This window comes from Salvelinus namaycush, chromosome 5, assembly GCF_016432855.1.
Source record: "Salvelinus namaycush isolate Seneca chromosome 5, SaNama_1.0, whole genome shotgun sequence".
Lineage (NCBI taxonomy): Eukaryota > Metazoa > Chordata > Actinopteri > Salmoniformes > Salmonidae > Salvelinus > Salvelinus namaycush.
Window position 1 is genome coordinate 29,397,459 of NC_052311.1, and position 15,493 is coordinate 29,412,951.

At 44.7% G+C, this 15,493-nt stretch overlaps 1 protein-coding gene across 1 annotated transcript in view; it reads left to right on the top strand.

Moving 5' to 3' along the window:
* The window catches only part of spock1 (SPARC (osteonectin), cwcv and kazal like domains proteoglycan 1), a 254,755-nt gene that overhangs the window by 230,426 nt on the left and 8,836 nt on the right, over nucleotides 1–15,493 (top strand). The window contains exons 8-10 of the mRNA XM_038992558.1: nucleotides 12,338–12,457; nucleotides 12,884–13,105; nucleotides 13,378–13,440. Coding sequence (XP_038848486.1) covers nucleotides 12,338–12,457; nucleotides 12,884–13,105; nucleotides 13,378–13,440 — 405 coding nt within the window. The remainder of the gene's footprint in view (nucleotides 1–12,337; nucleotides 12,458–12,883; nucleotides 13,106–13,377; nucleotides 13,441–15,493) is intronic.

A 15,493-nucleotide genomic window follows, 5' to 3' on the forward strand; every position in this document is an offset into this window, starting at 1 on the left:
CCACACACACTCTCCCACACACACTCTCCCACACACACTCTCTGAGAGACTGCTGAGACTGTCACACTCCCAGAGACACAGAGGATCCCACTGACATAACAACTCCTGTAAAACACAATGACCACACCTAGGCTGCAGGGTGGAGTATGATACACAGAGAGAGAAAGAGAGCCAGCCAGCCAGAGAGAGAGAGAGAGAGAGAGATTGAGAGAGAGAGAGAGAGACAGCGACAGAGAGAGGGACAGAGAGAGAGAGACAATGGGATCTGCGTGGGATCAGATGTGAGCAACAGGGTATGGGTGTCCATGAGAAGGGGGTCAGTGTAGAATAGTGCCCCATTCCTACCACCTGGTCCTGGGTTAGAGTCTGGCCACCTAGTCCCTGAATAGCCTGGCTGTATACAGACACTGACATAGAATGTGATTTCATGGCCTAGATGTCTTTGTGGCTACCTGGCACTCCACAGAGGAACTCAGTCCCAGACAAAGCCTTCACACAGAGCAATCTTTACTGTTCCATGCTTCAAAAGCCTGGAAGATGGAAGGCATATGTGCGTGCGTGTGGGAGGTATCCAGCTGGAACGCAGCAGATGGAGGAGATACATAAGAGTAGAGTCGATAAAGCTGACTAGACACACACCTAAACACAGACACCTACACACACACACATACACACACATTGGCACAGTCTCACACACAGAACTAGAGGCACACACACACACTTTATTCAGAGATGATTGCTTGGTGCAAAGCCTTAGATTATCTATATGTTTCCATTGAAAACAGTTTTCAAAACACTGGCTGAACAATTTACTGCCAGCCACTGTGGAAGTGCTCTCATTCCACCAAGAAACATTTCCTGTTTCACTGAATCCCATAAGCCATACACCCTTAGTGGATGTTGTGTCGAAGTGTGTGCCCATCACAATTCATAGCTGAACAGACTCTCCTTTTGACGAGTACATAATGTAATGTCTTATCACCAGTTATACCACAGCATTGTTGAATACTCGTTTCTGATTGGATAGAAGGGAATTCTAGAATGGGCATTAAAACCAGATAACAGGACAATTGGAAAAGATATCGGGACACCTTGCAATCATGACGCAATATGTGCCTATACATGCAGACCATACTTGCTACAAAGTGACAGAAACTTTAACCAACAACCACACAAACCGAAATTGGAAACCTTGTAAACACAGGTCCAGCGATGAAAAACGTTGTCAGCTAGCTAGCTAGCCTATTTGCAGACTCGCTAGCATCACAAACTGTTTGATATGCAGTGTGATCTCCTCGCAATGAACCGTGTCGAATGTCCTGGCAGGAAAGCAAACTTTTCTAGCTATGCCAGGCACAATCGAGCGTCATCAGCTCGTTATGGATGTATCCAAATGGATGTCAATAGAAAACAGCTTAAACAAACCCCAATGCAGCTACGTTGCTGTTATTCTGGCTGCAGAGGTTGTGAATGTGTTAGCTGTAGCTATTTGGCTAGCTAACATGCAAGGGATGAGAACTGTGCCAGCGAGCATGGCAATGGAATATATATAACGAACAACTGGGTTGTGTTATCACGTTGCAGATGCCCACGTGCAATCAAGCGATGAGCTAGGCTACATGGCGAGAGAAGAATGTTGCCAGCCTGCATAGTGATTGAACTAGCGACTTTGTCACGTTTCTAGATATAGAGCTAATCGAAATGACTTGGTCCTGTCTCTAGATATAGAACTAATGAAACGAACAACTGGGTCTCATCTCTAGATATAGAACTAATGAAACGAACGACTGGGTCGCGTCTCCAGGTATATAGAACTAATGAAACGAACGACTGGGTCGCGTCTCCAGATATAAAGAACTAACGAAACAAACAACTGGGTCGCGTCTCCAGATATAAAGAACTAACGAAACAAACAACTGGGTCTCGTCTCCAGATATATAGAACTAACGAAACAAACAACTGGGTCTCGTCTCCAGATATATAGAACTAATGAAAAAAACAACTGGGTCTCGTCTCCAGATATATAGAACTAATGAAAAAAACAACTGGGTCTCGTCTCCAGATATATAGAACTAATGAAACGAATGACTGTATCGCGTCTCTAAATGTATAACTAATGAAATAAACGACTGGGTCGTGTCTCTAGATATAAAACTAATGAAACGAATGACTGAGTCATGTCTCTAGATATATAACTAATGAAACGAATGATTGGGTCGCGTTTCTAGATATAAAACTAATGAAACGAATGACTGAGTCATGTCTCTAGATATATAACTAATGAAACGAATGATTGGGTCGCGTTTCTAGATATAGAACTAATGAAATAAACGACTGGGTCGCGTTTCTAGATATATAACTAATGAAATGAACGACTGGGTCTCGTTTCTAGATATATAACTAATGAAACAAACGACTGGGTCTCGTCTCCAGGTATATAGAACTAATGAAACGAAATGAACTAATGAAACAAACGACTGGGTCTCGTCTCCAGATATATAGAACTAATGAAACGAAATGAACTAATGAAACAAACGACTGGGTCTCGTCTCCAGATATAAAGAACTAATGAAACGAAATGAACTAATGAAACAAACGACTGGGTCTCGTCTCCAGATATATAGAACTAATGAAACGAAATGAACTAATGAAACAAACGACTGGGTCTCGTCTCCAGATATATAGAACTAATGAAACGAAATGAACTAATGAAACAAACGACTGGGTCTCGTCTCCAGATATATAGAACTAATGAAACGAAATGAACTAACGAAACAAACGACTGGGTCTCGTCTCCAGATATATAGAACTAATGAAACGAAATGAACTAACGAAACAAACGACTGGGTCTCGTCTCCAGATATAAAGAACTAATGAAACGAAATGAACTAATGAAACAAACGACTGGGTCTCGTCTCCAGATATATAGAACTAATGAAACAAACGACTGGGTCTCGTCTCCAGATATAAAGAACTAATGGAACGAAATGAACTAACGAAACAAACGACTGGGTCTCGTCTCCAGATATATAGAACTAATGAAACGAAATGAACTAACGAAACAAACGACTGGGTCTCGTCTCCAGATATATAGAACTAATGAAACGAAATGAACTAACGAAACAAACGACTGGGTCTCGTCTCCAGATATATAGAACTAATGAAACGAAATGAACTAACGAAACAAACGACTGGGTCTCGTCTCCAGATATAAAGAACTAATGGAACGAAATTAACTAACGAAACAAACGACTGGGTCTCGTCTCCAGATATATAGAACTAATGAAACGAACGACTGGGTCTCGTCTCCAGATATATAGAACTAATGGAACGAATGACTGGGTGTCGTCTCCAGATATATAGAACTAATGAAACGAAATGAACTAACGAAACAAACGACTGGGTCTCGTCTCCAGATATAAAGAACTAATGGAACGAAATTAACTAACGAAACAAACGACTGGGTCTCGTCTCCAGATATATAGAACTAATGAAACGAAATGAACTAATGAAACAAACGACTGGGTCTCGTCTCCAGATATAAAGAACTAATGGAACGAAATGAACTAATGAAACAAACGACTGGGTCTCGTCTCCAGATATAAAGAACTAATGGAACGAAATGAACTAATGAAACAAACGACTGGGTCGCGTCTCCAGATATAAAGAACTAATGGAACGAAATGAACTAATGAAACAAACGACTGGGTCTCGTCTCCAGATATATAGAACTAATGAAACGAAATGAACTAATGAAACAAACGACTGGGTCTCGTCTCCAGATATAAAGAACTAATGAAACGAAATGAACTAATGAAACAAACGACTGGGTCTCGTCTCTAGATATATATAACTAATGAAACGAACGACTGGGTCTCGTCTCTAGATATATAGAACTAATTTTTTTTTTTTTTTTTTTTTTTTTTTTTTTTTTCACCTTTATTTAACCAGGTAGGCTAGTTGAGAACAAGTTCTCATTTGCAACTGCGACCTGGCCAAGATAAAGCATAGCAGTGTGAACAGACAACAACACAGAGTTACACATGGAGTAAACAATAAACAAGTCAAAACATGGTAGAAAAAAAGAGAATCTATATACACTCTATATACAATGTGTGCAAAAGGCATGAGGTAGGCAATAAATCGAGTAATTACAATTTAGCAGAGATACTGGTGTGCAAAAGAGCAGAAAAGTAAATAAATAAAAGCAGTATGGGGGGTGAGGTAGGTAAATTGGGTGGGTAGTTTACAGATGGACTATGTACAGCTGCAGCGATCGGTTAGCTGCTCTGAAAGCAGATTTTTAAAGTTGTTGAGGGAGATAAAAGTCTCCAACTTCAGAGATTTTTGCAATTCGTTCCAGTCGCAGGCAGCAGAGAACTGGAAGGAAAGGCGTCCAAATGAGGTTTTGGCTTTAGGGATGATCAGTGAGATACACCTGCTGGAGCGCGTGCTACGGGTGGGTGTAGCCATCGTGACCAGTGAACTGAGATAAGGCGGCACTTTACCTAGCATAGCCTTGTAGATGACCTGGAGCCAGTGGGTCTGACGACGAACATGTAGCGAGGGCCAGCCGACTAGGGCATACAGGTCGCAGTGGTGGGTCGTATAAGGTGCTTTAGTAACAAAACGGATGGCACTGTGATAAACTGCATCCAGTTTGCTGAGTAGAGTATTGGAAGCTATTTTGTAGATGACATCGCCGAAGTCGAGGATCGGTAGGATAGTCAGTTTTACTAGGGTAAGTTTGGCGGCGTGAGTGAAGGAGGCTTTGTTGCGGAATAGAAAGCCGACTCTAGATTTGATTTTGGATTGGAGATGTTTGATATGAGTCTGGAAGGAGAGTTTGCAGTCTAGCCAGACACCTAGGTACTTATAGATGTCCACATATTCTAGGTCGGAACCGTCCAGGGTGGTGATGCTAGTCGGGCGTGCGGGTGCAGGCAGCGAACGGTTGAAAAGCATGCATTTGGTTTTACTAGCGTTTAAGAGCAGTTGGAGGCCACGGAGGGAGTGTTGTATGGCATTGAAGCTCGTTTGGAGGTTAGATAGCACAGTGTCCAAGGAAGGGCCGGAAGTATACAGAATGGTGTCGTCTGCATAGAGGTGGATCAGGGAATCGCCCGCAGCAAGAGCAACATCATTGATATATACAGAGAAAAGAGTCGGCCCGAGAATTGAACCCTGTGGTACCCCCATAGAGACTGCCAGAGGACCGGACAACATGCCCTCCGATTTGACACACTGAACTCTGTCTGCAAAGTAGTTGGTGAACCAGGCAAGGCAGTCATTAGAAAAACCGAGGCTACTGAGTCTGCCGATAAGAATATGGTGATTGACAGAGTCGAAAGCCTTGGCCAGGTCGATGAAGACGGCTGCACAGTAATGTCTTTTATCGATGGCGGTTATGACATCGTTTAGTACCTTGAGCGTGGCTGAGGTGCACCCGTGACCGGCTCGGAAACCGGATTGCACAGCGGAGAAGGTACGGTGGGATTCGAGATGGTCAGTGATCTGTTTGTTGACTTGGCTTTCGAAGACCTTAGATAGGCAGGGCAGGATGGATATAGGTCTGTAACAGTTTGGGTCCAGGGTGTCTCCCCCTTTGAAGAGGGGGATGACCGCGGCAGCTTTCCAATCCTTGGGGATCTCAGATGATACGAAGGAGAGGTTGAACAGGCTGGTAATAGGGGGTGCGACAATGGCGGCGGACAGTTTCAGAAATAGGGGGTCCAGATTGTCAAGCCCAGCTGATTTGTATGGGTCCAGGTTTTCCAGCTCTTTCAGAACATCTGCTATCTGGATATGGGTAAAGGAGAAGCTGGGGAGGCTTGGGCGAGTAGCAGCGGGGGGGGCGGGGCTGTTGGCCAAGGTTGGAGTCGCCAGGAGGAAGGCATGGCCAGCCATTGAGAAATGTTTGTTGAAGTTTTCGATTATCATGGACTTATCAGTGGTGACCGTGTTACCTAGCCTCAGTGAAGTGGGCAGCTGGGAGGAGGTGCTCTTGTTTTCCATGGACTTTACAGTATCCCAGAACTTTTTGGAGTTAGAGCTACAGGATGCAAATTTCTGCTTGAAAAAGCTGGCCTTTGCTTTCCTGACTGACTGCGTGTATTGGTTCCTGACTTCCCTGAACAGTTGCATATCGCGGGGGCTCTTCGATGCTATTGCAGTTCGCCACAGGATGTTTTTGTGCTGGTCGAGGGCAGTCAGGTCTGGAGTGAACCAAGGGCTATATCTGTTCTTGGTTCTGCATTTTTTGAACGGAGCATGCTTGTCTAATATGGTGAGGAAGTAACTTTTAAAGAATGACCAGGCATCCTCAACTGACGGGATGAGGTCAATATCCTTCCAGGGTACCCGGGCCAGGTCGATTAGAAAGGCCTGCTCGCAGAAGTGTTTTAGGGAGCGTTTGACAGTGATGAGGGGTGGTCGTTTGGCCGCGGACCCGTGGCGGATACAGGCAATGAGGCAGTGATCGCTGAGATCTTGATTGAAGACAGCAGAGGTGTATTTGGAGGGCAAGTTGGTTAGGATAATGTCAATTAGGGTGCCCATGTTTACGGATTTAGGGTTGTACCTGGTGGGTTCCTTGATGATTTGTGTGAGATTGAGGGCATCAAGCTTAGATTGTAGGACTGCCGGGGTGTTAAGCATATCCCAGTTTAGGTCACCTAACAGAACAAACTCTGAAGCTAGATGGGGAGCGATCAATTCACAGATGGTGTCCAGGGCACAGCTGGGAGCTGAGGGGGGTCGGTAGCAGGCGGCAACAGTGAGAGACTTATTTCTGGAGAGATTAATTTTTAAAATTAGAAGTTCGAACTGTTTGGGCATAGACCTGGAAAGTATGACAGAACTTTGCAGGCTATCTCTGCAGTAGATTGCAACTCCTCCCCCTTTGGCAGTTCTATCTTGACGGAAAGTGTTATAGTTGGGTATGGAAATCTCAGAATTTTTGGTGGCCTTCCTAAGCCAGGATTCGGACACGGCAAGGACATCAGGGTTGGCAGAGTGTGCTAAAGCGGTGAGTAAGGCAAACTTAGGGAGGAGGCTTCTGATGTTGACATGCATGAGGCCAAGGCTTTTTCGATCACAGAAGTCAACAAATGAGGGTGACTGGGGACATGCAGGGCCTGGGTTTACCTCCACATCACCCGAGGAACAGAGGAGTAGTAGGATGAGGGTGCGGCTAAAGGCTATCAAAACTGGTCGCCTAGAGCGTTGGGGACAAGGAATAAAAGGAGCAGATTTATGGGCGTGGTAGAATAGATTCTGGGCATAATGTGCAGACCAGGGTATGGTGGGGCACGGGTACAGTGGAGGCAAGCCCAGGCACTGGGTGATGATAAGAGAGGTTGTATCTCTGGACATGCTGGTCTCAATGGGTGAGGTCACCGCATGTGTGGGGGGTGGGACAAAGGAGGTATCAGAGGTACGGAGAGTGGAACTACGGGGTCCATTGTAAACCAAAACAATGATAACTAGCCTGAACAACAGTATGCAAGGCATATTGATATTTGAGGGAGACATACAATAAGGCATAAAGTGATTGCAGGTCTTGATTGGGAGAGCTAGCTAAAACAACAGGTGAGATAACAGCAGCTAGTCTGCTAACACAGCAACAGCAGGTAAAAATGGCGACGGCTAGGCAGAGAGGGTCGGATTAACTACACACAGATCCTGAGTTAAAGCACAGAGCCGACAGATAAAACACAAATAAACGGAATGGAGTACCATGAATTAATGGACAGTCAAGCAGGCATCAGCTATGTAGCCAAGTGATCATAGTGTCCAGGGGGCAGCCGTAGATGGAGCAGTGAGGCCTCCACTAAGCTAGCCCGCGGCGTTTAAAGTTAGTAGCCCGGGGGGTGGTCTGCTCAGACGGAGGGGGTCTGCTCAGACGGAGGCCGGTTGAGGGCACAGCGGATGGGGTAATCGTCTGCAGACCAGACGTGGTCGTGTCGACAGAGAATCCAAGCCGGATGGCGAAAGAGAGGTTGTGAATTGTAGAATAGTGTTTGCTAACTGGTGCTAGCTTCGTGATTCAGACAGCTAGTCATGGGTAGCAAGCTAGCAGAAGATGGAGGTCTGTTTTTAGCCACGCCGTGCATTTCCGTCGGTAGATTAGTGGGGTTCCGTGTGGTAGAGGGGACCAATCCAATTGTCAAAATAGTTATAGTGGCCTAAGAAGATTGTTCGATAGACCTGTTCAGATAACAGCCGATATGCTCAGGACAGCTAACGATTAGCGGGCCGCAGTTAGCATATGGGCGTTCAGGTTACGTCGCGATGGAATGAAACGAACGACTGGGTCGCGTCTCCAGATATATAGAACTAATGAAACGAACGACTGGGTCGCGTCTCCAGGTATATAGAACTAATGAAACGAACGACTGGGTCGCGTCTCCAGATATATAGAACTAATGAAACGAACGACTGGGTCTCGTCTCCAGATATATAGAACTAATGAAACAAACGACTGGGTCTCGTCTCTAGATATATAGAACTAATGAAACGAACGACTGGGTCTCGTCTCCAGGTATATAGAACTAATGAAACGAACGACTGGGTCTCGTCTCCAGATATATAGAACTAATGAAACGAATGACTGGGTCTCGTCTCCAGGTATATAGAACTAATGAAACGAACGACTGGGTCGCGTCTCCAGATATATAGAACTAATGGAACGAATGACTGGGTCTCGTCTCCAGATATAAAGAACTAATGGAACGAACGACTGGGTCGCGTCTCCAGATATATAGATCTAATGGAACGAACGACTGGGTCGCGTCTCCAGATATATAGAACTAATGGAACGAATGACTGGGTCTCGTCTCCAGATATATAGAACTAATGGAACGAACGACTGGGTCGCGTCTCTAGATATATAGAACTAATGAAACGAACGACTGGGTCTCGTCTCCAGATATATAGAACTAATGAAATGAACGACTGGGTCTCGTCTCCAGATATATAGAACTAATGAAACGAACGACTGGGTCGCGTCTCCAGATATATAGAACTAATGAAACAAACGACTGGGTCGCGTCTCCAGATATATAGAACTAATGAAACGAACGACTGGGTCTCGTCTCCAGGTATATAGAACTAATGAAACGAACAACTGGGTCTCGTCTCCAGGTATATAGAACTAATGAAACAAACGACTGGGTCTCGTCTCCAGATATATAGAACTAATGAAACGAATGACTGGGTCTCGTCTCCAGATATAAAGAACTAATGGAACGAAATGAACTAATGAAACAAACGACTGGGTCTCGTCTCCAGATATATAGAACTAATGAAACGAACGACTGGGTCTCGTCTCCAGATATAAAGAACTAATGGAACGAAATGAACTAATGAAACAAACGACTGGGTCTCGTCTCCAGATATATAGAACTAATGAAACGAACGACTGGGTCTCGTCTCTAGATATATAGAACTAATGAAACGAACGACTGGGTCCGTCTCTAGATATAATATAACTAATGAAAAGAACGACTGGGTCCGTCTCTAGATAAATAGAACTAATGAAACGAACGACTGGGTCTCGTCTCCAGGTATATAGAACTAATGAAACAAACGACTGGGTCTCGTCTCCAGGTATATAGAACTAATGAAATGAACGACTGGGTCGCGTCTCCAGATATATAGAACTAATGAAACGAACGACTGGGTCACGTCTCTAGCAACCCAAAGATGAGAAAATATGAATTTGTAAATGTGTTCTTTAGTGTTTGTTTTCTTAGGCGGGATAAACACCTCTGTTCTGTACATTACCTTGGAAAAATGAACTCTGCAATGGGACTCAACTCCGCCTTCGCCCCGCTGCGTCGTCCATTATTTCCAAGGCAATGCACAGAATGTCTGCGTCTATCAAATCAAATCAAATTTATTTATAAAGCCCTTCTTACATCAGCTGATATCTCAAAGTGCTGTACAGAAACCCAGCCTAAAACCCCAAACAGCAAGCAATGCAGGGGTAGAAGCACGGTGGCTAGGAAAAACTCCCTGGAAAGGCCAGAACCTAGGAAGAAGTGAGTCTATCCCTGTTTGTCCCTGTGTTGAGTTAAGCACCGTATGTGTCAGGTGATGTGTCTGTCTGTTTAGATGTAGCCAGGCAAGAGAAGGCTAGCTTGAGAAGGCTACCGGAATGTTCATGGTTTTCAACATTCTGGAATGTTCTCTCTCTGACTTTTTGACATGCCAAGGATGATGGCTTTTGATTGGCTTGCTCGGTATGAGGTGAGCAATTTCGCCTAATTTTATTATGAAACTGTCAATTAGTTCTCATCCTAGAAGCCATGTCAATCATGCTGACACAGACACACACATGCAGGCGGGTGCGCGCACGCACAAACACACAGATCCTGACAAAGTGAGTCAGTTGTTGCTAATTGGCTGGAAGACCTTGTCAGTGGCCAGACTGCGGATGAGAGAGTGGTTTTCCACAGCAGTCAAATAGACAGCTCTGTATTGACCGTGTTAGATAGGATGGGAGAGGAAACAAGTATTTGAAATCACAGAGCTGAGGCAGTATTTACAGTTAGTTAACAGCCCTATACACTTATAATCAAGTGTTGGTATTCCCACTGTATCCTGGTGCAGTGGATTTATGGCCATTTAAATAGACATAGAGGGGAGAAATACTGCTGTGTGACTATTGTAGCATTTTTCCCTGTGCTATCCCTCTGGGTAGTTAGAGAGGCTTCCAGGTGGCGTGTGTGTGTGTGTGTGTGTGTGTGTGTGTGTGTGTGTGTGTGTGTGTGTGTGTGTGTGTGTGTGTGTGTGTGTGTGTGTGTGTGTGTGTGTGTGTGTGTGTGTGTGTGTGTGTGTGTGTGTGTACATGTCACTGGTGGCAGTGCTGGGTCGGATGTTATTGTCTCCCCTGGGTACACCTGTCATATAGCTGGTCAGGTGGAGCTCTGGCAGAATGAATGTGTAACCATCCTTCACTCTGGCAGAATGAATGTGTAACCATCCGTCACTCTGGCAGAATGAATGTGTAACAATCCACCACTCTGGCAGAATGAATGTGTAACCATCCTTCACTCTAGCAGAATGAATGTGTAACCATCCTTCACTCTGACAGAATGAATGTGTAACCATCCATCACTCTGGCAGAATGAATGTGTAACCATCTGTCGCTCTGGCAGAATGAATGTGTAACCATCCATCACTCTGGCAGAATGAATGTGTAACCATCCGTCACTCTGGCAGAATCAATATGTAACCATCCGTCACTCTGGCAGAATGAATGTGTAACCATCCGTCACTCTGGCAGAATGAATGTGTAACCATCCACCACTCTGGCAGAATGAATGTGTAACCATCCATCACTCTAGCAGAATGAATGTGTAACCATCCATCACTCTAGCAGAATGAATGTGTAACCATCCTTCACTCTGACAGAATGAATGTGTAACCATCCATCACTCTGGCAGAATGAATGTGTAACCATCTGTCGCTCTGGCAGAATGAATGTGTAACCATCCGTCGCTCTGGCAGAATGAATATGTAACCATCCATCACTCTGGCAGAATGAATGTGTAACCATCCATCACTTTGACAGAATGCATGTGTAACCATCCTTCACTCTGGCAGAATGAATGTGTAACCATCCATCACTCTGACAGAATGAATGTGTAACCATCCTTCACTCTGGCAGAATGAATGTGTAACCATCCATCACTTTGACAGAATGAATGTGTAACCATCCTTCACTCTGACAGAATGAATGTGTAACCATCCTTCACTCTGGCAGAATGAATGTGTAACCATCCATCACTTTGACAGAATGAATGTGTAACCATCCTTCACTCTGGCAGAATGAATGTGTAACCATCCTTCACTCTGGCAGAATGAATGTGTAACCATCCATCACTTTGACAGAATGAATGTGTAACCATCCTTCACTCTGGCAGAATGAATGTGTAACCATCCGTCACTCTGGCAGAATGAATGTGTAACCATCCTTCACTCTGGCAGAATGAATGTGTAACCATCATCATCACACACACTATCTCGCTCTCTCACTCGATCACTCACCCACTCTCACACTCACTCACCAGCTTGTGTTCCTATAGCAACAGAAAGGGAAATATAACTCAGCTGCTTCTGTGCAGTCTGATGGTCCTCTGTGTGGTCAAGGAGAAGCCAACCAGGAAAATAAAAAATTGGTTGAGCCAACATTGTGCTGACGTTATTTCACCCAACCTTATCAAACAGTCATGTTGCATCGATGTGGCTTTAAAATAAAGTATGTTTTATTAAAATGATTTCCCTGCCTCCCTGCTAACCCTGGTGTGTGTCTCTGTCTCTGTGTGTTCAGTCTGCAGTGATAGGGACCTGCATAGCCTAGCATCCAGACTAAAGGACTGGTTCGGAGTTCTCCACCTCGATGCCAACCGAGACCTCAAAACCTCTGCCAACTCTGATTCAGCGGCAGGACGTGAGTCACACCATTATCTGTGTGTGTATTGTTTTGTTGTTTTGAAATGGCACTGCCATTTGAAATCCCATCGCTCTTTTCAGTTCTCATGAGGACAGTGCTCCTCTGTGCTCAACTAAAGGCAGCATGTCTCTACACTCAAATTTCAACAAACCCTCTCAAACTCACCCTCAGTCTCCAAGCACTTTACTCAAGTTTCAGACTGAAAAGGCCTCAGACAAGCACCCCCTCCAATACAAACATGAGACACTACGAGACACCACAACACACACTCACACACACATACAAATGTCTTCCAACACCCCTAACCCCCCACACTCACACGCTTCTCTCTACCCCCCCCCCCCCCCCCCCCACACACACACACACACACACACACGCACACACACACACCTCCCGCTAACATCCCTCTCTCCCGTCCCCCAGGTTTTGACACCAGTATCCTGCCCATCTGTAAGGACTCTCTGGGTTGGATGTTCAACAAGCTGGACATGAACTACGACCTTCTGCTGGACCAATCAGAGCTCAGTGCCATCTACCTGGATAAGTATGAGCTGTGTATGAAGCCCCTGTTCAACTCCTGCGACTCCTTCAAGGACGGGAAGCTGTCCAACAACGAGTGGTGCTACTGCTTCCAGAAACCTGACGGTGAGAGAGATGGAGGGGATGATGGAGTTAGGGATGGAGAAGGGAGGAAGTGTTTTAGAGAGTAAAGGTGAAGATGGACAACAACAAAAAAGAAAGACAGTGGTGTTTGTTGGTGATGGAAAAACGAACGTTTGCACATTTTAACCTCTTCTGTATGTAACTGTGTGTGTGTGTGTGTGTGTGTGTGTGTGTGTGTGTGTGTGTGTGTGTGTGTGTGTGTGTGTGTGTGTGTGTGTGTGTGTGTGTGTGTGTGTGTGTGTGTTCTGATCCAGGTCTGCCCTGCCAGAATGAGATGAACAGGATTCAGACTCAGGGTCGACGGAAGAGTCTCATAGGTCAGTTTGCTGGAGTGACAGCTGTCAATCAATTGTTTTTCCGTGGGATTTTGGTTATTGTGCACCGTATATTTAAATTCCGATACATATTTAGGCACAATACATTACCCAGCTGAGACAAACAATAGCACACACAGACACAAACACCCCTGCCCCTAACTCCTTCGAACCCTCAGCCAAGCGGTCATCAATAATCGTGCATAATAATGTTATAACTCACGAAAAAACACAGTTTGATAAATGGCCTTTGACTGGGTGACATGAATGAAAAAGGAGGGCAATGGGTTTGTTTGTGTGGTGTATGTGTGTGTGTGAACTGTGGTGTGCACGTGCGCACATGAGTGCTGTTATTGAAAGTGACTGGTCCCTTTTTAAGCAGGATGTATGGCTTGTTGTCTCAGCTTAGGCACTAGTAATTGGTTGTTTGCCTCCGCCTCTGCACACACAAGAACCTGCAAAACCATGGCAATGAGCACGTTGAGTTTTAGTACGTTTTGATTTTACTACCGGATTGTTTAGAAATGTATTTTTTATCCATCTCATCTCTGCCAATCCAGTAGCGTAGCCAGAAGTTTGTTGGTAGGTGGGCCTGCAGAAATTTGGTTGGGCCGAAATTGAAGCTCTCAAATCATAATTGAATTATCAATAAAAACATAGGCTACCTTACTCTTACCACTGCGCTACTCGATCGCACACAGAACGTTTAACACCTGATTTCGTAGATCAAGCAGTCATTTCATAACAATGTAAACCATGGCTCTTGTATTTCACAAGGGACTCACAGCCTACTGTCGTGTCTTTGCTATGCCGGATTAAGTGATATGACATGCTATTCTGCAAAATAATTTCTCTGTAATTAATATTACCTGATTGAACTAATCATGTAAATGTAATTAACTACAAAGTCGGGGCACCAGAGCTGTTGCTAGAGAATTGAATGTTAATTTCTCTACCATAAGTCTCCTCCAACGTCGTTTTAGAGAATTTGGCAGTACGTCCAACCGGCCTCACAACCGCAGACCACATGTAACCATGCCAGCCCAGGACCTCTACATCTGGTTTCTTCACCTGCGGGATCGTCTGTGTGGTCGAGCGGTTTGCTGATGTCAACGTTGTGAATAGAGTGCCCATGGTGGCGGTGGGGTTATGGTATGGGCAGGCATAAGCTACGGACAACGTACACAATTGAATTTTATTGATGGCAATTTGAATGCACAGAGATACCGTGACGAGGCTCATTGTTGCACCATTCACCCGCTGCCATCACCTCATGTTTCAGCATGATAATGCAAGGCCCCATGTCGCAAGGATGTGTACACAATTCCTTGAAGCTGAAAATGTCCCAGTTCTTCCATGGCCTGCATGTCACCCATTGAGCATGTTTGGGATGCTCTGGATCTACATGTACGACAGCGTGTTCCAGTTCCCGCCAATATCCAGCAACTTCGCACTGCCATTGAAGAGGAGTGGGACAACATTCCACAGTCCACAATCAACAGCCAGATCAACTCTATGCGAAGGACATGTGTCGCGCAGCATGAGTCAAATGGTGGTCACACCAGATGCACCTACCTTTTTTGTTTACGTATCTGTGACCAACGTACGCATATCTGTATTCCTAGTCAGTGAAATCCATATATTAGGGCTTAATGAATTTATTTGAATATACTAATTTCCATATATGAACTGCAACTCAGTAAAATCTTTGAAATGTTGCGTTTATATTTTTGTTCAGTGTAGATGTAAACGTAAAGACACGATTTAAATTGAGAATAGTCTGTGTTACAATATTATTAATAGCCTATATTCGTTGTCAGATTCTGAATGACGAGACTGATGAACAGCATGTGTATTTGAGGCAGGGAACAGAACCATTTTTTAAATGTTATGTATGCGACTTTTTCCAAATCTTCATACAAAGTTCCACACTGTCACGAACGTCGTAATCCTCCTCGTCTGAGGAGGAGCAAGGATCGGACCAAAGCGCAGCGTGGTTTGAATACATACTTGAATTTATTTAACGAAGACGAAACGAAGAACACTTGACAAACTA